The sequence below is a fragment of the Podarcis raffonei genome, chromosome 6 (assembly GCF_027172205.1).
Source record: "Podarcis raffonei isolate rPodRaf1 chromosome 6, rPodRaf1.pri, whole genome shotgun sequence".
In the NCBI taxonomy this organism is placed as follows: domain Eukaryota; kingdom Metazoa; phylum Chordata; class Lepidosauria; order Squamata; family Lacertidae; genus Podarcis; species Podarcis raffonei.
In genome coordinates, this window is record NC_070607.1 from 51,852,116 (window position 1) to 51,875,873 (window position 23,758).

The following is a 23,758-nucleotide window of genomic DNA, read 5'->3' on the forward strand; positions in this document are numbered from 1 at the left end:
TTAAGATTTTTAACTCACCATTTTAATATTGCCAATAACTACATCAGGTTGAAACTGTACATGACAAATTGGAAAAGAGTCTCAATGTAATGGTTTCAGCAAATAAATGTACTGACTCGGGTTAATAACATCACTACAGTAAAAACAATGGCAAACAGGAACTTGGCACCACATTTACAAAGTAAAAGCATGCGGTTGATACATTTTTGAAATCTCCTATGAGAAAAGGCCCTGGTAAATGCAGAACAAATTGCACTGTCTACAAAACTCCCCACTGGTTTAAGACCAAACATACACACAAACAATTAAGTGGTTGATTAAGTAGCTTTGTAGCAGCACTCTCTCCCCACCCCCTGCAGTTTGTAATTTTACAACTCACCTTTCTACCTAGAAGCCAATTCAGGCATTTCATGTAAGAAGATTTCCATCTGCTACATTAGTAGCACACTCAGTGATTTGGTAATCAGCATAAACCAGGCTCACCCCCTCCCCCAGCCATTAAGTCTGACAAGACTTGTTACCCTGCTACAGGAAATCTCTCTTTCGGGGGTGGGAGCACCTTACAGTGTATGTAGCAGACTCATAACATTATACATTAGAAGAAGCCATTGCTTTAGCCATAAGAATCCTAAGGCCCTTTTAAGTAGTTGCAGTTACTGTATATCAAGTTCTGACCATACCAAGTTTTAAAAACAAAAGGTTCCTGCTAAGAGGAATACTTTCTGCGTGATCTGGTCACAATCATGTGCATAGTTAAGTGTTTTTTGTTTGTTTTTAAAACAAGTCTGTTTGCAAATAAAGAAATAAAATTTAGTAAATATATAGTTTTGATGGAAAAACCTTAAAAACAGAGCAGCGGTGGCTTATTAAAGAAAGAAAGCTACATATTGAAGGTCTGGGATCTCAACTTCGTAACAGCTGTACACATTTGAGACTATGCAATCCATATGATGCCTGGATGATTTAAAAAAAATCACACTTAACAGTAGTTCCATTTTTGGAATTTTAACTTCCGCATCCCATATCAATAAAAAGGTCCCTAGTACAGAAGATTGTGCTAAAGAATGCAAGGATTTTTGCATGCTGTTTTCATTCCCCGGTCCTGTTCATGCTTGCAGCTGTCCCACAAGGCAGCAAATAAACAGTCCAGTTCTTAAAACGCAACATCCTGAAATGGAAATAATTTTATTTCATTAGGTGAAGTTCATGTTATAGCCAGGCAGCTGTTTATGCAATGCTAAACCTCAGAAGAGACTACAAAGTTCATAAACTTACATTTCACTGTTACGATCTCTTTTTAGTAGAGTCCACATTCTTTCAGGTTGTTTTTAATTATAACATCTGTAACAGCATCAAAAACAAATTGCACATTCTTTGTGTCAGTGGCACAGGTGAAATGGGTGTAAATTTCCTTGGTGTCTTTTCTTCGGTTCAGGTCTTCAAACTGGCACTGAATGTATGCAGCTGCCTCTTCATATGTATTAGAACCTGGAGGGGGGAAATGACAACTTCTACTAATTAACACCATTTTAAGGACTTGCAATCGACTTTACAAGTCTTTGAAAAGAAAAGTAACTGTTTCCAGTCATCACACTTTGCCATCATTTTAGACTAAAGAAATGCATCTAGCCCTAGGAAACTGGGTCTACACCTCTTAGATGAAGCAATCACAAAAAAGCAGTTCATTTTAAAGAAACACAATCACAGTTCCATTTCCCCAAACAGGGCATATGCGAATCTTTTGTGATCAGAAATCTTTACCATTTACTTCTTTGCTTCTTTAGTGCAAATAGTGCTGCAGTCACTGGGTGCCATTAGCAAAGTACTAAATTGAATCAGACTGAGTACATGATTGCAGCCTCCAATGTATGAACATATGAAGCTGCTTATAGTGAGCAGACTATCTAATTTATCTAATCCAATACCATTTCCTTTGTCTGGTAACAGCTTTCCTTCAGCCCAGTTTGGCTATCAGGTATCTCTTTAGCTACAAATGCCAGGGACTGGTCCTCAGACCTCATGCATGCAAAATATACACTCTGCAACTGAGGTATGAGCCCCTCCTATCCATGTTTTAAAACTGTGTTTATGAAAAAAAAAATGTGGTACTCGGGTACCACAGAACTCTCATTGTTCTTGAAAACCTATTTCTTTCTTGGCTTTTGTAATAAATTATCCTACACTTGTTTTTAAACTAGCTATTAGCTCCACCCTCTTTTTGTTTTTAAAGCAATGCTTTTTTTTTAATTAAAAAGCTCTAATACTTTAAAAAACCCAAGAGGCTTAAGAACTACCAGTTTCAATTGCAAGAGAACATAAACAGGTGTCATGAATGACAGTACTTTGCACCTAAAGCTGTGGCTTGGGTTTTGACTGCTTATTTATTCCCTGCAAGAAGCATGATTCATCTTTTAAGAGTGTTTGACTAAAAGGCCTATCCATATATCTCACACAGTCTGATCATTTCTGATTGGTCTCGACTTCATCATTACAGCTAGAGGCAGAACCATGTGGTAACAGAAGCATAATAGTTGGCTACAAAGCCAAGACACAATTTTAGGACCGCTCTATGAGGAAAATAGCAAACAGTCATGAAGCAGTAATTTGCAGCTGTTGGGACTATCATGACTTGCTTATTCATAGGAAGAAATTCTGTGGAAATAGGACACAACAAAGCAGTGAGGGAAGACTACACTGCGCTATAAATTTTGACAGTTTGGGCAACAGAACTCACAATGAAGGCCATAATAAATTGCTGGTAATAGGGCATCAGTTTCAGAACTAGGATTATAAAAATCTAATTTTAATGCTGAGAGAAACCACCACTTTCATATCACACATAGTGAAAGGAGTCAATTTGGGGGGAAATGTCTAGGTGTCTCCTTCCATCAGAAAAGTCAACCTTGGGCTTTAAGAGAGAACATGAAGTATTCAAGCCAGCATGACAATAAGTAAGCAGAGCCAAGCTAATGCTAACATATTTGTTTTCATCTAGCAGGAACATTATCAGACAGGGATCTGTATTTTTTAAAAGGTTGGATAGATGATGGGACAAAGAAAAATATGGTGTACTGAGGTCACAAATACACATTAAACCAAAAGCAACAAGCTGTTTTCATCCTATTTTCCCCATTATTTTTTTACCTTACCTGGGTATTCCGGGTAGCAAATTGTTAGTGGACTCCTCCTTATCTTTTCCTCAAACAGATCTTTCTTGTTTAGGAAAAGAATGATTGATGTGTCTGTGAACCACTTGTTGTTACAAATGCTGTCAAAGAGTTTCATACTCTCATGCATACGATTCTGGGAGGAGGAAAACATCTCGTTGAAAAGGTAATACCCCAGCAACTTTGCATAATCACTAATGAAAACAAAGCTACTAGTGCAAATAATGTGATTTAGTCAAAGCTGATGCTCAGATAAGAAAGTACTAGTAATCATTTGGGCAAGTATCAGAATTCCTAAACTTTGGCAAAAAATGGGTCACAAAAAGACTTTTCAGTTATCACAATTACATAATGTTTCACAAAAATTCATCCAGATGCTTTATTTCCTTCTCAGCTAAGAACTACTGTAGTTTTCAGATTCAGTGGTGGGGGGTGGGAGCAAGGAAGATTTTATTAAACACAGCCTGCCAATTAGTGCTGCTGCCAGCGCTCACTGAAGGAAATTTGAGGAGACATACAAGAAATGTTTGCTTCTATGCCTTAGTAATTTTCAAAACACAAGTCATTTAAATTAAGTTGTCCTAAACAAACTACATAAAGCTTAAAGTCAATTTCCACCACAGTTTACGTAATGCAGCATGTAACCAACATTTAACTCTATGGCAACCTACCATTTCTTCGTCCTCAGCAAGAACAAGGTCATAATCACTGAGAGCTACGCAGAATATAATTGCTGTTACGCCTTCAAAGCAGTGGATCCATTTCTTACGTTCTGAACGCTGGCCGCCAACGTCAAACATCCTGGCAGAAAGAGAAATTGCTTTTATTATTATGCTACATTATGCCATAAAGTACGGTGCAGTGTACAGTGTTGTCAAAAGCACACCATAGGGTTGTTACAAAGCTGAATGAGCCTTTGCCACTAGCATAACCTATGCTGCTCTAACACTGTTTTACTGAAGAATTGAAACATGCTGATCCTAGCAAAAACTATGATAAGAGGGTTTCTAATAATCACTAAAAGCCAGATGAGTCATTGAGACTACTAGGCCAAGTACCTCTACAACTAGCCTGCTTGCATGAATGCAGTGCTCCCACAATACACTATCTTCCTCCTCCGCTTAGTATTACCTCTACTGGCAAACTCATGCTCTCAAAGTCAAAGCCCAAGAAGATAAGAGTATGTTCAGTCATGATAATTATGGATCTCCTAATAATTTGATCATGTGAAATTGTCAGCAGTAGTCACCACATATCATGGTTTCCTTACCACTTCAGGTTAATGAGTGGGAGTCAGGTTGGGAAATAAGAGAGAATGATTTTGACATGGGGTAGGATTCAGCAGTGTTATCAATCTGCTTTAGCAGAAACATGTTATTGCAGAGGCTGATAAACTGCTAACATATGGTATAATTTAGTAATATTGAGAAATATTTAAGTAGTGAACAGTCCAGGGAAAACATTATTTGTTTATACAGTCTGAACAATATGCGTAACTCCAGACAATTTCCAGTGAAGTCTATTGAGCATAGTACTTCATTGGACTGCTATAAGAACAAGATTAGCATCTCTTGGTAGAGACTGAATGGGCATTTGATCCAGGAAATCTAAGAGTCACATGAAATAACAGGATCATAATAGCAGCAATGTGAATTTTATCAAATATTCAAGGTAAGTGGACCGGGAAGACGGACCTGCCTACTTCTGTAAGGGGAAGGCAATATTTACCTTGAAGTATAAAACTATTCTGCCTCTAACAGCTGGAGAAAGAACCAAAAAAATAAATAAAAAATAGCACTTTTGCAATGTGAATTCATATTCTCCAACAGTAGACTATAACAATTTACCCCATATTCAGCACAATGATTTCCTTTTGGAGTGAAAGGTGGCATAGAAAGGAGGAAATGCCACAGAAAACATAAGGACATCTCTCTTGACATATCACACAGGTGGGTAAGCTTGCACAACACAGAACCTGAATGTTATGCTAGCATACGATGTTTATCATCTTCTGCTGCTTGGGAACAGCATTTTGTTTGGTGGCTGCTAAACAACAATGGCTGATTACGCAACCTCCTGTTGCAGAATGGTCAATGCACTTACAAAGTGGTTTCCTGTGGGAAAGCTAACTAGCAGCAAACATTTACAAGCCATAACACCATAGTGCAAGATGTTGCTAGTTTCTAGTTAAATTTCCCCTAAAGAGTAATATGGTCTTATTTTATGTTTAGCTGAATGGCACAACAAACCAAACAGACACTCCATAACATTAAGACTGGCTAGCTTAAATGAGGAACCTACTTAAACAACATACACACTGCTGTGTGCACATAGTGCATCAGGAATTCTTTAAGAATAGGTTAAACTCTCCCTTTATGTGACTGAAGTTCTGCATCTAGCAGGATAGAATTAGATACACACACAGAAAGAGAAAGAGATAGAGAGAATTTGCCTTCTACCCATCCTATCAGCTTGTGCATGAGATTATTTAGTAGACAAAAAGCCCACTGCAGGAATGGATACAGAAGTCCTATTAAATCTTCTTTGTTCTTACGGCTGTGCTCTTGACAGCTTTTACTGCCTCACCTACATTGAGGTGGCCAGCCTCCAGATGTTGTTGGGACTCCAACTTTCACCAGCCCAAAAGTGTGGACAATGATCAAGGATTATAGTCCAACAGCTAGAGGCACTATGTTGGCTACCCTGACCTACATTCATACGGCCAACAAGGCTGCCTCCCAACTTGGTTAGGCCCTCTGGCAAAGGTGTAAATAGGGCAAGACAGAAAATGATATGCTGCTTTAGAAAAAGTCTTAAAATACTCACACCCTTCTTTAACTGGTAGTTTAATAGCCAGAACATGCTATCAAGCTGTGCCACAATTTACAGCATTTTGTTAATTATCATTACATCTGATTTTGGATACTACATACCAAAGCAATTTTGGGCAACTAATTCATATACTGGAAAGGTGAGAAGCCAAGGAGCTCCAAAAATGTTTTATTTAAGTTAATAATTTAAACAAACTTAAAAACTGTAGTAACAACTGCTGATATAGTCCAGTTCTACATATGCGGAAAGAAGACTTGAGATAACGTTAAGAGAAGGGAAGGGAGGTGTTGAACTGCCCAAGTTCAAGGCTCAATTTACTGGACCAGAGTGCAGAGAAGCAGATCTGATCCACTAGTTATGTCACACTCATCTAATACAGCATATATATATTACGGAGTTTTTCTCATTCATCCTCTCTATATATGGGGTTCATCATTCCCACTTTACATATACAGAACACAAACTCATGAACGATAATTTTCCAAAGGCCATTCTGTGATTTGATGTCCAGAACCAAACTTAACATGACATTCACCCAATCCTAACTTCCTTGGGTTTGTTTTTTGTTTTTGCTGTGCATTTATAAAATAAACACAAGAGTATTCTTAAACATTATCACAACCAACTGGAGTGCAATTAAAAGACATGTGCAAGTGAGCCTTGTCAGCAGAAATCCAAGCAAAGGTAGTAACTCATTTTGCCATATATAAAATTCTTTATTAAAACATTATTAATATTATTATTATTACCATCTATCAAGATAAAGCACTGTAACTAGGCTATGGTGGAGCATATGATCAGAAATGAGCATTTCTCTAATAGCACAGTGGCAGGTAGAGGAATATTGGGTTTCAATGCATCCTTATGGCTGGCATGAAGGATGGGAGGCAAAGGGGAAGAATTCATACTTAAAGGGATACTGCCTAGGTCAGGCCCATTCTGTTAAGGTGGATACGTGTTCATAGAGCAGGGCTCCTTACACTTTCCTCCTGTAAACCTCAGAGTGTCTAACATTTCTCTGAGTTCCATGACCTCTGTAGCAAGGCTCCCACCCTACCACAAAACATGGTGGCATCTTGCAGCATGAAGGATGTGAGCTCTTGCTAGTCCCACTTATTCCGCATGGCAGTATATTTTACAGAGACATGGGACTTGATGGAAGTTATAGTCAAAACAGAGCCAAGGGACTTTAAAGGCTACATTTAAAGAGCATATGGCAATCCCTGTAGAGGCGATCAATAAAGATGGTGGGAAGCTACATTGAGGTACGTGGGTTGCAAGTCTCAAATCACTACGTATGTATTCCAGGGGGAAATACACATCCCCTGTCCTACATCAAGCTCTATAAATGGCAAGCATTTAAACACCTGTGCATGCTTCCGGCCAATGTTCTGTTCTATTGACTGGTTAGTACTCTCTCTACACAGTTTTGCTGAAAAAGCCATGCACATTTCACAAAGCCATGTTAATTTCAGCTCCAACTGCAACACGGGAAAATAAACACGTGGCAAATTGGAACGTCGGTATGGTGGGGCTTTCAACAAATAATGTAAAACAGTAGTCAGTATCCTTTTAGTATATATGCTCCTGTAAAGGAAGGGTTCAGTACCTGTGTCTGTGATCCCAACATAAAAGCAGCTGAAAAGAACAAAACAATGAAAATAAAAAAGTGAACTGATACCAAAAATCTTCAGCAAGAATAGAATTGAAGGACAGAGATACTTTACACTGTGCGAAGCCGGAGCCAAATTAAGCCTGCACAACATGAGGATATGTAAAAGTCGTAAATTTTACACCGCAACCCAAAGAACAGCGGAGTGTATAGTAATATGTAAGTGGGACCCTACAACCCACAATGTAACTCACTTGAAATACAAGTCCTTGAAAGTGAAGTGTGTTTCTACAATGCCTGTCGTTTTCACTCTGGTCCGTAGAACATCTTGCTGAGTTGGAATGTAACTTTGCTGGGATATTCTGTCCAAGTCATTAAGGTAGCTAAAGGGGAAAGAGAGATGCAGAAAGGAGATAAATACATTTTTATCCACTCTCTTGGACTAAGACACAGTTTTTGTGAGTGACTCCTATATTCCTCTTCTATGCCTTATTCTCATCTAGAGAAAAATCAAAAATTCTTCTGCAATGTTATTTTTCTTCTTCTTCCAGGGTGTCACGACTGTCATATAGTTGTAGATTACCCGAAGCCAGTCAAGCACTGGCTTTACTGGATGTAACTGTTGAAATTTATTCCATGTTAACAAAGTTACTTAAGTTTGCAACCTCAGTTGAAACTGGAGCCAATGGATATATTTTGGGTTCTTTATGAGAAAGCTACATTAAGAGCTGCCTTAAAATGTAGTTTTAAGATACAGGCTTTCCAAAACATCATTACTGTAGCAATGTTCACACTATAAATTCTCGAGTTTTACAACAATCAGTAAATATAATAGCTTGAGCCAAAGTAGTCCCTAATATGATGATGAGAATGTAAACTCCTTAAGGCAAGGTCCTGTCTTTTTTGCTTAAGTTATTCAATAAAGAACATTTATATAAACGGTGCTTATTTGAAACATTAAAAAAGAGTTATAATATATACATGTAGGAAATGCAATGTAGAAAGAATTGATAGTTACCTCTATACTGGCAGGCAAAGGGGAGAAATACAAGACACAAATTGAAGAGTATGCACTATAGATTGGTAGGATTGCAAGCTTGAGGTATGTATCATTGCCTGAGTTGCTGTGATGAGAGAAACTTCATGGAGATCAGTAGGAAGGAGTTGTGTGTAATGCAGCAGTTAAGAAAAGTGAGTGACGAGACTATGTCACCAATTAAAATCTTAGCTTAGTCACTAACTTGCTGGTTAACTTCAGGCAAGCCACTGTCCCCCAACCTCACAGATCCCCACTCAGTAACAGGTCTACATTAAAAGGGTTGTTGCAAGGAGTGACGACTATATACAGTATTTGACATCTTAGGAGATTTCCTCTGTCAGTCTTCCCCAACATGGTGTCCTACAGATATTTTGCACTAAAAAGTGTGCAGGCTCAGGGTGATGAGTGGTGTAGTACAAAAGGTATGGAGGGCAGCAGGTTAGGGAAGCTTGCACTATATTATTAGGTATTATTAGGTAATACTCCTATTCCCCATGGTTTCTTTTTACAAGTATCTATGACTTTACTTACTTCTAAATATGCATAAAGAACCAACAGACACTGTCTTGAAAATCACAATGTGCTGGAACCAAGGATGAAATACAGTAGCTTGCCCTAAGGGTACCATGAGCTTTATCAGTTAAACAAGGTTTGAATCTGGGTTATCCACATCCATATCCAACACATTAGTTACTATATAGTACTCTGGCTCCAGCTTAATTTTCTCCTGCAGCAGAAGGAAGGGCAGCCTTATTCTGCACTGCCACTTAACTGTATTTTACAGCTGAACCTTTTAACGGAGAGCCCAGTCTCATTTGGTTCTATAAAGTCTCACAAAGCAGTAAGATGACTTAAAAGTAACTCAAAGAATATAATTACTGTCTTGAGATGCTATTCCTTTGCTGAAGCAGATTCCTGATTAGGGTTTGATGTTAACAAATTATCTAGGGAGGGCAAAGTTTATGATCTCAGCTTCTTGTAATAAAAATACTTCTGCTGGGAAACAAAGATCCTGCGAGCTATACTTAAACTACAGCTATGCAAAACAGTACTATAACTTTATTATTTCATTCATTTATACCTCACTTTTCTGCCCACACTAGAAGGAAGAGCGTGTTGTCCTGCTTTTAGATTAGGCAATGGAAAAGCAACCTGCAACTAAAACCAAAATGTGAGTGGATTAAATGAAAACTCCAAGCAACTGGCTGTAATGTAAAATGCTGCCAAAAGAATACAAGAGCTACTTCAAGTCCTGAAAACAGTTAAGACCTTCATTTGAAAACAAGAAGCAGTGAATTATTTAAACAGATGATATGCTCTCTTTCCATGCAGGTTAATCATCTGTATACAGTATAGTCACGTTTCAGCAGCAAGCTCTGAAGAAGTAAAGTTGGTTTAGATCTACCTTATCTGGTAGTACAAAGACTTGGTTCGGCAAGTTATCAACCAGCAAGGAATTAGTGATTTTATTGCCCTCGTCCTATGATATGCTGCATACATTGGTGTAAAAAAAAATCTATCTCAAAATAGATAATCCGCAGGTTCTTAAGAATATCTTGGTTTAAATTACTGGAAAATGCAAATAAAACCATTGGTCTACAAAAAAAGGGGGCACAGCAATGCCAAGAAAATCTATTCAAGAATGATACTTGTTCCCTATAATCATAGCCAGCTTCATACTGCTGTTATGGGTATAAATGGCTTCTTTTATTGTGACTTCAAGCTAAATAGTAGTACCTCTACTTACATATCCCTCTGGATATGGAATCTTTGGGTTATAGCCACAGCAAACCCGGAAGTGTATACTTCCAGGTTTAACTGCATGCGCAAAAGGGCTTTGCACGCCTTGTGCATGGGCAGAAGCGCACCTCTATTTACGTTATTTTCAGGGTGTGAACGGATCCCCAGAACGAATTAAGTTCGTATCCAGAGGGTCCACTGTAAAGGCAAAAAAAGTCTCCAGGAAGTGTTGCTAACACCTATACCCTGAGAATATTAAGAACTGTTCTGGAATGAAATAACAGGTTCATGTAGTTTTGGAAAGAAATAATAGGTTCATGCAGTTCTGGAAAGAAATAATATGTTCATGAAGTGTCCAAAGGACTGTTGCCACTCCTCAATTGTCCTCAATGACTAAGTTTAAACAAATGACACGCCACAGTCTTTCTCAGTCCTACCTGAAGATGCCCAGGACTAAACCTGGGACTTTCCGCATACAAAGTAGATGCTCTACCACCAAGCTACAGTCCTTCCCCAAGTTCAAATAAGACAAAATAAACACGGAGAATTGGGGAGATGATATTTTTGTCAAAATGGAAAAGATTAGTACCACTGTTTTAGAGAAGGAGATCTCAAGAATACCATCAAAGGCAGGTTGCCAAGCATCCAGTATACCATAGACAAGAAAAGTGAGTGGTGTTGGGACTGATGGCTCCGCCCTTTCCTTTGACCCACAGAACTCGCTTTGATCAATTAAGCATAATCGATGGAGTCTTCAAAGCCAAGCCTTCATTAACTGTTCACTGTCCAGTTTGTCAGGCTTAAGGAATTTTCCTGAAATGCATTTTAGTATCCTCACATCAAGTTTCCCCATAGCCTTTTGAGAAATACCACAGAAATTATTTGGGAGTATTCATCGCTTTTGCCATAATAACTCTGCAAAATAAACAAGAGTTCTGACAAAACATGTATAACACCTATGTGGGTGGTTAAAGGAGCATGAGTTTATCTGTGAAAGTGCTTAAAATCTATAAAAAGCTTCTTACTAGGATGCAGAATCATTAAGCTGATATTCCCTTGATCTGCTGAAGCATGCTTGGACCCCAGGATCTCTCCATAACCGCTTAATCACGCCTGCCAGTTCAGGAGTCATGACTCCCTCCTCTGCACTTCCAGCTAGTACAAACAACTGACGGGCATCATCCTGCAGAAGAAGGCAAATTAAACACTGCTGTTATCATGTGCAGTATAATAACATATGCTTAACAACCAACATTAGGGGAAGTGTTTCAATGCAAGTTTACAATGGTATGGTTGATTACCTACTACCCACCAGCAGCAGACTGTTTCCTTCTCTGAAATGTGACTTCTAAACGACCAATTGCTAACTCCACAAACCATTATTTGATGTGCATCACAACCAGAATTCAAAGAATCAGCTATGCTGATCAGAACTACCAAAAATGAAGGTATACTGCAGTCTGATATGATAAACAAGCTCATCCAATAAAGAGGTTTGGGACACCTTAAAGATTTATTTATTATTGGAGATATCCACTGTTGCACAAGCAGACCTGCTCATACAATTGGACTTCCTCTCCTTTTCCTCCTCTCTGGAGCCCTCTGTGCCCCACAACCCTCCAGAGCAGATCTGCAGTGGGAGACTACAAGAGGGAGAAGAGGAAGCACCACTGCATGAGTGGAAGTCTGTTCTACAGACACAACTGGAAGTTGCCCTACGGCATAAGCTTCTGTGGACTACTTTAAATAGTACTACTCAGCTATGAAACACACTGTGATAAGAATGGCAAGAGCCAAATAAATAATAAAAGCTTATGCTTATGAATTAAAAAATTTTAAAGCTGCAAAACTAGTAGCTGAGCACTGTCTTAAGCTGGAAAAAGAACAATTTAAGCAAAACAAATATCTGCAAATACAAGAAATATAGCTTCAAATTAGGGGAAAGAAGTTGACGTTTTTGAAATAGATGCTCATCAACACTGCATACCAAACTAGTTTTTTAAATCATGGATAATTAAAGTTTTAAAGCAAGTATGGGAGAGCTCCAGTTCCTGGGACTAAATAGTCCAATCAAATCATGTTCACCTTTCCCAAGTCTTATGTCATCTATGGCGTGAGGTGCAAGAAACTTCAAGCCAGGACTAAAATGAGTAATTAGGAGCACACACTACTTGTGGTTGGTTGTAAGCTGCTTTGGGTTGCCTTGGGTAAAGCAACTAAAAAATTGAAATTATTATTATTAATAATAATAATAATAATAAACCACCAGCTTGAATTTAAATGGGAAAAATGACTGATATACAGGAAGATGGACAGTTTCAGCAAGGTGTTCTCCTACTTAATTATACAAAACAGTACTGATAGATTAATTAAAGAAGCACAGTGGCAGAAGCTACAAATTTGTCTAACATGTCTTGAGCTGTTTAAGAGATCACAAAAGAACATTCTCAGAGGTTGACAGCACTTATTTATTTAAGGAATTTGTACCCCACCCTTCAATGTTTACATGTCCAGGGAAGCTTACATAAGACAACTAGTAACATAAAAACCATTAAAAACAGTAATAGCTATAAAACAGCAGAGAGCAAACAAATCCATATTTTAACAGAGATTTCGAACTAGAACAGAATGCATCTAAAAGTTAATTAAGAGCTTGCAGGGGGGCGGAGTCAATGCTTGGAGCTGAAAAGACAAAATACACAACAGCACTCCTAAACATAAAAAGACCTGCTTCCCAGTTACCACCCACCACCTAATCATCTGAAAGCAGAGGAGTCCAGAGAAAGCCCTCAAAGATCTTAATGCACTGGCAGGTTCACATGGGAAAAGGTAGTCCTTCACATCTACTGGCAACATTACAATACCATCAAAACAACAAGAACACAGTTTACCAACTCCTCACATTTTTGGATCAAATGTATACACATAAACACAAGATGGTAGTGGTATTTCCACCACCAGTTTAATAGACAAGCACTTTATTATCATTACTACTACTAAATCAGTAGTAATTTTAAATCAATACAACACACTTACAGCTCTGGCAACTTCACCAAAGTCTATCTTTAGTCTTCCCATTGCTCTTATTATTGCAATGATGGATTGGATAGTATTGCTGTAGACAACCACTTTATACTGTCTGCATTCTTCCTCTGAATAGCCATCCTCATGAATGATTCTGAAAAAGAAAGAAATACTAACCAGTTGGTGCTTTGCCCAGAGTGAGGAAATCCCCATTCAGCCATTAGGCTAAGTAAGTACTGAGCCAGTCGGTCACTGTCAGTCAGATTAACCTACGGTACCTCACAGAGTTGTTATAATGATGAGAAGGGGGGAAGAGAACCATACAACCCCTCATTGAGAAAAGGCAGGACAAAACAGTAACAAATAAAATTTTATTCCTTACATCCACCTAAACATATTGGGTTGTAATTTAACTACTGCCAAGATAATGGGGCTTTCTTGCCTCTTGTTTCCCCTGCAGTCCCTTTGTCCTCTTAAAAACTGTTCCCTGGGATTGGGAAATCCTCTGGAATGAGGTGGGATGTGGAGCAGGGCCTGCAGCAGGAAGGATGAACCAGCAAAAAGTTTGGGGAACCCCACTCCCTTGCACAAGCAGAAGTACAATCTACTTGTGCAATAGCACATTAGCATACTTCACTAGCACCATGGGCAAAGCACCAAGAGAGGATCATGGCAGGACTCAATAGCTTTGTAATCTCACAGCCCCCATCCAATAAGACATCTGCACAAACAGCACAATGTGACAAGAAAAGGAGCAGCGTACAAACTTTCAAGTCCCCAGATGTCCCCTCACACTGCCTTCATGGCAGAGCTCTTTCAAACCCTGCAAAGATCCTCCACGTGCAGGCAATGTCTGCAGTATAATTGGATTAGGTACCGGTCTAAAAGATACGCCGCTTTACTTACTTCATCTGTTTCACAATGGTGCTTTTACCAGATTCTCCAGCACCTATAAAACAAAAATAAGCAAACCTGTTTTAATTTGATGTGGAAATTGAGAAAGCAGAATCTTGGTGAGTGAGTTCAAAATTTAACTATTTTTCTATATCAACTACCGTCTGTTCCAGAAGCATTCATGCACCAGTACACTACACACAATTTAATTCCCATGCCTCTTAGCAACAGCTGCAAGTAATCTTTGGCAGTTTAAGCCTCATTGGAAGTCAGGATTTACAAAATGAACATCTGCATTCTTTATACAAATAACTGGGATACCTACATATGTATACAGGATTACCCATCACCTACTTATAAACGTTTCTCATACTTCCTGCAGCAAAACACTACTGATCTCTCAAAGACTGTCAGAAACATAAAGACCAAATAATTATGAGTATAAAACACTTAAGCACACACTTCCTTTTGTGTGTACATGTGACAACACAGATGTATGCCCAAAGCCCGCAGCAGCATATACTGAAGTTTTGAGTTTCTAAATTAATTACCTAATTTTTGCATGGTTAGTACTGAACTATGAAACACGAATTCCCCAAGATTTCAAAGAAGGGTCATAAATCATTGGCAGAGCAACTGCTTCACATGCCGAAGGTCCTAAATTCAATTCTACATCTCCAGGTAGGACTGGGGGAAAGACCTTATCAGAAATCCTAGAGAACTGCTTCCATACGCGGTGGATAATACTGAGTAGGATAGCTCAATAGTCTGGCTTAGTACAAGGCAGCTTCTTATGTGTTTATAAATTGAATGTTGCTACTTGTTTACATACTTTAAAATCCCTTGGCTATAACCCTAGCAATTACTTTTCCCCAAAGACGAGAAGGTTGTCTCTAAAGTGTATTGCGCAAACCAAATAAAAGTCTCGAGATGGGAAGAGAAGCTTGCATGTATTTCATCAGCAGCTGCTTTTGCTTCTTAGAGCCAACTCTCAATTGCTATGCCTCTGAGCCACTCCTAATCATGTGGAAATAATATACTGTTTAAAATATTAACTCCCTTTCAGGTGGCAGATCACATACCAAGCTGCTTTTAAGTTCTGCTACAAAAAGAACAGGATTTTCTTTACACTGGGGTTGTGTTGCCAAATGAAGTCAGAACGGAATAGTAGTAGTAGTAGTAGTAGTAGTAGTAGTAGTAGTAGTAATAATAATAATAATAATAATAATAATAATTTATTTATACCCCGCCCTCCCCAGCCAAGGTCGGGCTCAGAGCGGCTTACAAGCAATAATAAAAACAAGATGAATGATTACAACTTAAAAACAAAAATAAAATACAACATTAAAATAATGGAACATTAAAATATTAAAATGTAGCCTCATCGCAGGAGGAGAAGGAAAAGAAAAAAGAAAGAGAGGGAGGGAGGAAGGGAATCAAATTGGCTCCAAGCCAAAGGCCAGGCGGAACAACTCTGTCTTACAGGCCCTGCGGAAAGAAATCAGATCCTGCAGGGCCCTGGTCTCATGAGGCATAGCGTTGCACCAAGCCGGAGCCACAGTTGAAAAGGCCCTGGCTCTGGTTGAAGTAGGGAAGGATACTGTAAGCAGAGTGTCCAAATTTTCAGGATCCAGGTCTTAAGATCACAATTACTGGTGAACTGTGTAGCATGAAATATACAGAAAAAACTACAATAGCTTCAGTAGTGCATTTCACATTAATTTCTTATTTTTAAAACGCGGCCTTCTATTGTCAAAGCAAGCAAACTTATTCTACTCATGACTTAGCAAGATGGCATTGGATCCCAAAGATACACTGACACCCAAATTGAACAAAAGTGCTTTGTTTAGATTAGGTTTGTGAGACCTTAGCCAGCCAGATGTTGTTGAACTACAACTCCCATCATCCCTGGCCACTGGCCATGATTGGTGGGACTGATGGGATTATAGTTCAGCAACATACAGAGAGTCAAAGCTTTCCCACAACTGGTTTAGATATTTTAAAAGACTAAACATGCAAAATTTAGATATTTTAGGTTTAGGTTTTAGGTTTAGATATTTTAAAAGACTAAAAGATGCAAACATGGATCAGGGACCCAGACAGGGGAGGACAGAGAGTGGGGCTTTGCAAGAGAAAGCCAGCAGAAAGTGGAAAGTTTAAGGACTCCCCCCCACACACACACAGCTGCTTCTTCACTGCAGTCACTCCTTCGGAAGTGACTTTGCAGAGAAGATACAGCAGTTGGGGTTTTATTATGCAAGCTGGCTTCATCATGAGTGGTTCTGCCATTTTTCCTTAAGTTCCAACTCAAAACAGAAGAAATAAAATTACAAACAGTCAACTTGTTCTAAAGAGGAAAAAGCTTTAGTTAATAGAAATAGTAATTAGATGAGGTTCATGTTGCTACATTAGACAGAGGCTTTACCTAGCTAGGTTCCCCTTCTTTTAAGAAAGCTTAGTTGCAGTGAAAGATAATATTACTACTCAAGGCCACAGCACAAAATTAGCAGGTACATTTTGAGTATACTACTTGTACGCACAATGACTATAATATGCACGCTTTTTTATCATTTGTGTAGATTGTAGGGATTATGCCATGGCACAAAGAAAAATCAGGTACAAATGCCCCCTAGCTCTCAATGGTGTGTGCCTGCAGTCAAAAAATGCCATCCATTCCTCACACGTCACAGGGCTCCACACTGTATATTCATTAATTTTATAAAATGTGAAGCAGCCTGAAAATTCACAGAATTATTCCATTTATGTACAATTATTCCCACTGAAGTGAAGGGAGACAGAACCTATTTACTGTACTGTGGCTCAACTGGTTTGTGAACTAAAAGTTATACTGAACCAGACAAATAATATACATTGAGTAGACAGATCAATGCAACTTCTGTAAATTTAACTATTTACGGCAATAGGAAAATCACGCAAGAGCTATACGTCAGCTAAATGGAGTGGCCCTTCATTAAAGTGTTTTTCCTAGAGGCAAAACAATAATGGAACAATAGAAGTGTTGTTTGGAGCAGAGAGATGTGGGGAGGATAAAGGAGGGGTAATAGCAACATTCTCTCAGTTGTATAGATTCCCTTTATCCTTGAAATCTTTTGCAGTTATCCTTAGTAACTGGTCTGTTACTAAGGATCAAATGCCAAAGGACTGAAAATGTGTCTACAATGCTGCCTCCTCAACTAAGTATTATGTATTTCAGAAGCTTGAAAGACATCTATTAGTAGCTGACTGTTGGTAAAACGCCAAATAATTTCTTCACACTTCGGTTGAAAGTGAATTTTGTACTTGCCTAATTGCGCTTATTGTGAGACAGACTAGAGTATTGTTTGTGGAAAAGTAAGTGACCTTTGTATGACCAGAGAGAAAGAAAAAGAAATTATGATCACACAATTCAACAGTTTACGCAACTGCTTCCAGAATACCCCCCGGCACAAAAAAGTAAATCTCACCAAGGACATACAGAACACTTTACTACTCCATCTGAGGAGCTCTGTTTGAAGACCACCAACACACAAATACAACAGGTATCAGGCATTATGAACAGCAACATAAAGAAAAAACCTTCCTAAAAGAATACAGTATCATTTTGAACTGGAGGCTGGTGAATGTTACAGTATTGCATAGTGTAATAAATCAGGATGATGATGATGCAAGAGGGCCTTTCTCAAAGAAGCCTGCATGACTGGGTGCAAAACTGTTAGGATATTGAAATGATACAGAAAAGAAATCTTTACTATCCAGAAATGTATGAAATTAATGAAGGCTTGGCCTACATCAAAGTCATGGCTTGACAAACGATGGGTTAACCACAAGTTGTCCCACAGACAAAGAAACCATGACTTGTTTCTCCAAAGTTTGGTTTGTTTTCCAGCTGCTCTTGTCTCATGCCTTTGACCACCCCACCTCAGACACTTGCCAAACAAACCACACTGAAGGAAGGGTGCTTGGTTAGTATGCAATGCAAAGCTGAAGTTAGAACATGTCAACAAATCATGGCTTCATAGTGTGACTTGCTGGCAGTTAACAAACCATAGTTAAGCTGCTGCTAGGCAGGGTTCACACGCAATGTTAAACCATGGTTTAATGGCCAATGGCTTAGTATTATATGTGTGTATCAGTCCTATATGACTAACTGAGGAATATTATGTAAACACCAGTCATTTTATGTTCACTGATTTCTTAAAAACAGCAACTAAAACCATTTCCTTTTTGCATGTGAATTTTCAGTGGTTATAAACACACAGTCAAGTGAAGTGAACTAATTACCTTGCTCATCGTTCCTTCACTGCAGGCTTTACTATATCCTTCATGGCAATAGCACCATCTATACAGAACACTTGATCATTTTTCTTAGCAACTGGTATTCAAAGACATGGAGCCTCTGATCCTGGGAGCATCTTATAGCCATCATGGCTAGTAGCCATGAATTTGTCTATATCCCTTTTAAATCCATCATGTTTATTAAACAAAATGAGTATTCTGCAAATCATAAACCATCTGTGGACCAACACTAATTAATGTACCCATGAACCTTTGGTTGTATTGTTTTGGTAATACAGGAAATGAATTTGCACACAAGTGCATGCACACTTACCCCACCAAGTTCAGTAATAAACTTATAAGTAGATTGATCAAGACTAGCTCCTTCAAATTAAGACTATGCCATACTGTCAAGTGGAATTTTAGTTTTAAAATAGTATTGAATCAAAGCCATTTATGAAGTCATTCAACCCAATCAATGCAGGTGTGCTCCATAAACAAAGTGGTTTGGTTTAAAGCTCTATTACAGATACTAGGAATTCTATCTTTACTTCTGAATACATTGCAAGGCAGTCACACATTTCCCTTCAGCATTTTTTAAAAAAATACTGTTTACATGCACAGTTACATGCAAGCTCTGTACAGCATAAAAACATGAAAGCATTTTGGGTCCTATGAACCAGTTTGTGAACTTACATTCTTTAGCCTGCAATTCTATACAAAGCTACCTGTGAAGAGTTCACGTCTGAGTAGAAATGTATACCACTGATCTATCAGACAAACAAGCATAAACAAGAAAACTTGGGATGAAGATTGGTGTAACTAAACTTTGGGAAAGTGTGCTGCCAAATTCCATGCTGCCAAAAAAGAAAGAAAAAAACGAATGCAGAGAAAGAAAGGATGATAATTCTTCTAAGGCACAATGGTAATAAAATTGCCCCCCAAAGGAGGTTTAAATCATGATTCTTCCAATTGAAAATACAGGTTCAGAACTCATAATATTCATAGTATTTCAGTTATGTGTGTGTTCATCATGCTGACTTCCTAATCATAGTTGGTTAGGGTGAAGCAATAATTGTAAACCGGATGCTTCATGGTTTCTTTCTCCACTAGAAAAAGGGGCAGAGCAAAGCAGGAGTGGCTGGTCTGCATGCAGCTGGGCACAGGATAGTTTACTAAACCATTAAATTAATGGCTTAACATTACATGCTGACATGGCCGTGTGACATAGTTCTTCTAAATTAAATGGAGGCATGGACAACCTGTGGTCCTCCAGAAGATGTTGGACTGTTGACCATGCTAGCTGGGGCTGAAGGGAGTTGTACTCCAACAACATCTGTAAGGCCACAAATTTCTGATCCCTGTTTTAGTAGTTTTTGAATAATTTTATTGTGCCCCCATCTTTCTCATTAAGCCAGTGTTCATGGGAAAGATTTCATAACTGTGATAATTTAAATTCTCCTTTTCTAGTTTTTGCCAGTTCTAAAGCTGCCTTTTTGAAATGGGATGGGTTACAACAGTGCACAGCATTAACTGTAGTTGTAGCTGATTTTTTAAAAATACCTTTCCTAATGCAGAATTTTGCATTTTCATTGCCACTGCAATTGACTTCTGGTGGGCTTTGATCACAATAGCCTGATTCACATGCAATGCTAAGCCAAACTCCTCCCTTGCCATTTTGTTGCTGCACTAAGCTAAGCCATGGTTTACTTAGCATGCCATCTGAACCTAGGCTTCTTGTTTAGTTATCTACGCATAAACTATATGCTGTAATCAATTGCAGCACAGCAGAAAAATGACAGGGGAGGAGCAGAGCAGCTGCAATCTCCTTTCCAGGAGCCCTTAAGTTTGTGCTAAGCTAAATTAGTGTTATGTGCAAATGAGGCCAATACCTCTTTCCACCTCAGTCTAATTAAGGGTTTCTCCCACCGACCCACCCCAACATGCATGACTTTGGAGTTGAATAAATGATTTTTTTAAATTAATGCAACATTGTCAGTACAACTAGGACCTTAAACTATAAAAGTGCATTAAACAATAACATTTTTTAAGAACAAAGACAATAGAACACACAATAAAATGTGGTAATAAATAAAGCATAGTTGTCCAACCAACAAACTCTTTAGAAACTCTTCATGGATTGGTTAGGATTCTACTCTACTATACCATATCATCTGCCATTATCTGTAAACATGGCTGTTTATCCTGGACATCATGGTTGTTTTTAAGCTAAACACCTACTCCTAGGTGAACACCCCCCAACAGGTTTATATTCTCTCAATTAAGAAAACTTATCCTCCGCTTTCTGCTTTGTTGTCCTCCAGTCATTCACTATCTGATCCTATGAGCATTGTTTCTTTAGAAAACACTGATAAGGAACTTCATCACCAAGTTTTTGAAAACTTTGTTTGGAAGCTACCTGTAGTTATAAAATGCTTATTTTTAATTTCTTGTTTATCACACCTGCTGTGATTTCTATTTTAGGTTTTTGAAAATCTAAAATTTTGTACTTTAAGAACTGGGTCATTTGTTACTTTTTCTTGGTTGCTTTATTTTAAAAGCCTGAAATTAAATAAATGAATGGCTACATTCATTCATTTAATGAAATAAAGAACTGAAGTGAATGATATGTGGCCTCAGTGACTTAAAACTGACAAATGAAAAGGCGATGCAATTTCAACTTCTGCCACTTGTTATCTAACATAGGTCTTCAGATGCACCACCAGGAAAAAAAAAGTTCAGGAGAAAAGGTTCTGGCTGAAAAGAGGGGTGGGGGTAGGGTCTAGAAAAAGACCAGGAACACCAAGTACACTTGCCAGATGCCACTAACAGAAGACAGGTAATTCTTGTGCTCTTTGCTAGAGAGAAACCATTCCACAGTCCCCTATACTGTACGTACAAGACAAACAGCTTGAGGCTAACCCTCTTTCTCACATTTATGGCAAAGGGGCAAGCTGCCCAAGGTTATCAGGGGCCTCTTCCTTCAAGCTTCTAGAGAATCAGCAAAAGGAGCAGGCGGGCACTTGGCATCAGATGCTGCCTATATACTAGTTCTAGGAATCTGTTTCTCTCTCATTTCATTTTTTGAGAGAGATTTGCACTTCTGCAAATGTGAAAACCTGGAAGAGGGTCTGAAAAGGGATCTTTAAAACACAAATGCAGAACAAACCCTTATCAACACACGGAACAAACAGCAAGGAGTTTTTTGTGTGATGTGAAAGGTAGACCGTTCTCCTTCCTCAAGGTCTACTGCAAGTGGGTGAGTGGGGGGCAGCTGTACAACTATTCAAAACCATCATCCTTCAAAGTTCCTTAAACCTGATCGGAAGGTTTCTATTTAAAAAAATAATTGGGGAAGGACTAGGATCTTCTCCCACGAAGTTTAGTCGCGAATGACTTCCTGGGATTCTGGCCTTAAGCCTGCAGGACTTTTACTTTTACTACTTAGGGCCTTAAAAAATTAAAACATATGAAAACCCTTTGGGTCAGGAAGCGGCAGCTGGACCAAGAGGACCTCTTGGGCTGGGCCGCCTCGCTCCCTCTTGCTCGCGAGTAAGCTGCGGGACGTGCCCGGGAGTCACGGGAGGGCCAGCCCGGGCCACCAACGGGGAGCGCCCGGTTAAAAGAGAACCGCCACCTCGGCCTCTCCTGACGGGGCCCGGCTGCCCCGTCCCTGCCCCTCGCCCCACCCCGGGGCCGCCGGCGGAGCAGGCCCCGGCCGCACCCTCCTCGCCCGCTTCTCCTTACCGAGCAGAAGCAGCTTCACCTCCTTGGACGCCTTCTCGCCGTCTTCGCGCAGGTTGCGGTCTATCATGCGGCTCCGCTCGGCCGCCGCCTTGTCCTCGGCGCTCAGCGTACAGCCCATAGCGGCGGCGGCGGCGACAGGACGGGAGAGGCGGGCGGCACCTCTCGCTCTCCTCAACGGCCGCGGACTCGGGAGGAGAACGAGCTGGGCGGAGGACGGGGGGGGGGGGAGGAGAGAGAAGCACCGGAAACCCGTCCAGCTTCCGCCTCTCCACGGGCCACTGACGAGAGCTTGAAAGGCACCCTGGGAAATGTAGTCAAAGGACGCGTCTGCCTCTCCCACTAAGGGGCGCGCGGGGAGACTGACTAAGGCCCCCATCATATATGCCGATTAGTTCCCGCAAAGAATCTTGGGAACTGTAGTTTGTGGGTGCTGTCAGCTCTCAGGGCATCACACCTTCCATGTATTGTAGACTATCTTACAAACCTTCTGACTGTTGGCCATAAGGGCTGGACCTGATGGAGTCCCATCAGGATCGGGGTATGGGGTGGGCACAGGTTTCTTATCCTTGGAATATAGGACTGTAGCATGAGAAAGATAATACCAACTGGTATTTCCTTGGGCGGAGGCGCACGTGTTTCAGGGTAAAAACAGCAGGGTTGTTCATAGGAAAACGTTGTGAAATCCCATCATTTTTTCACTGCAATGATTTGTCAGCAATATGTCTCCACTTCCACCCCAATAATTAAAGGCAGAGGGGTTCACTCTCTTTCAAACTCAAGAATTAGTGTGTTTGAAAAATGTGGATGTTTTCTGGTTATTAACTTTTAAAATGCAAATGCAAATATAGGTAAAGGTAAAGGGACCCCTGACCATTAGGTCCAGTCGTGACTGACTCTGGGGTTGCGATGCTCATCTCGCTTTACTGGCCGAGGGAGCCGGCGTACAGCTTCCGGGTCATGTGGCCAGCATGACTAAGCTGCTTCTGGCAAACCAGAGCAGTGCACGGAAACGTCGTTTACTGTCCCGCCGGAGCGGTACCTATTTATCTACTTGCACTTTGACGTGCTTTTGAACTGCTAGGTTGGCAGGAGCAGGGACCGAGCAACGGGAACTCACCCTGTTGCAGGGATTCAAACTGCCGACCTTCTGATCAGCAAGTCCTAGGCTTTGTGGTTTAACCCACAGCGCCACCCACGTAATTCACAGCTATTGTCCCTCTTTTTTAAAAAAGGAGGTGGTGGAGAAACTCAGGCTGAATCTTTCTATTTCAGGCAGTCAGGAAGGGCTGAGACTTGAGGATGATATCATGCTTATCACTATTAATAATTTAAATTGGTGCGCTTACAGCCAGTCTATACTGTATTTCATAATTTCCATATTTCAGATGAAGCTGGTAGTGGCTTGAAATAACTCTCTAATAAATGCTT

The 23,758-nt window shown here is 39.7% G+C and overlaps 1 protein-coding gene across 1 annotated transcript; it reads right to left on the reverse strand.

Moving 5' to 3' along the window:
* On the reverse strand, nt 1–22,555 carry GNAI3 (G protein subunit alpha i3). Its single transcript, XM_053392832.1, has 9 exons — nt 22,331–22,555; nt 14,321–14,363; nt 13,427–13,568; nt 11,416–11,573; nt 7,866–7,994; nt 3,839–3,968; nt 3,150–3,303; nt 1,276–1,488; nt 1–1,168 (listed from the first exon to the last, which is right to left on the reverse strand). The coding sequence occupies exons 1-8, from the start codon at nt 22,446–22,448 to the stop codon at nt 1,298–1,300; spliced, it is 1,065 nt and encodes a 354-aa protein (XP_053248807.1). The 5' UTR covers nt 22,449–22,555; the 3' UTR covers nt 1–1,168; nt 1,276–1,297.
* Between the last annotated feature and the right edge of the window lie 1,203 nt (nt 22,556–23,758).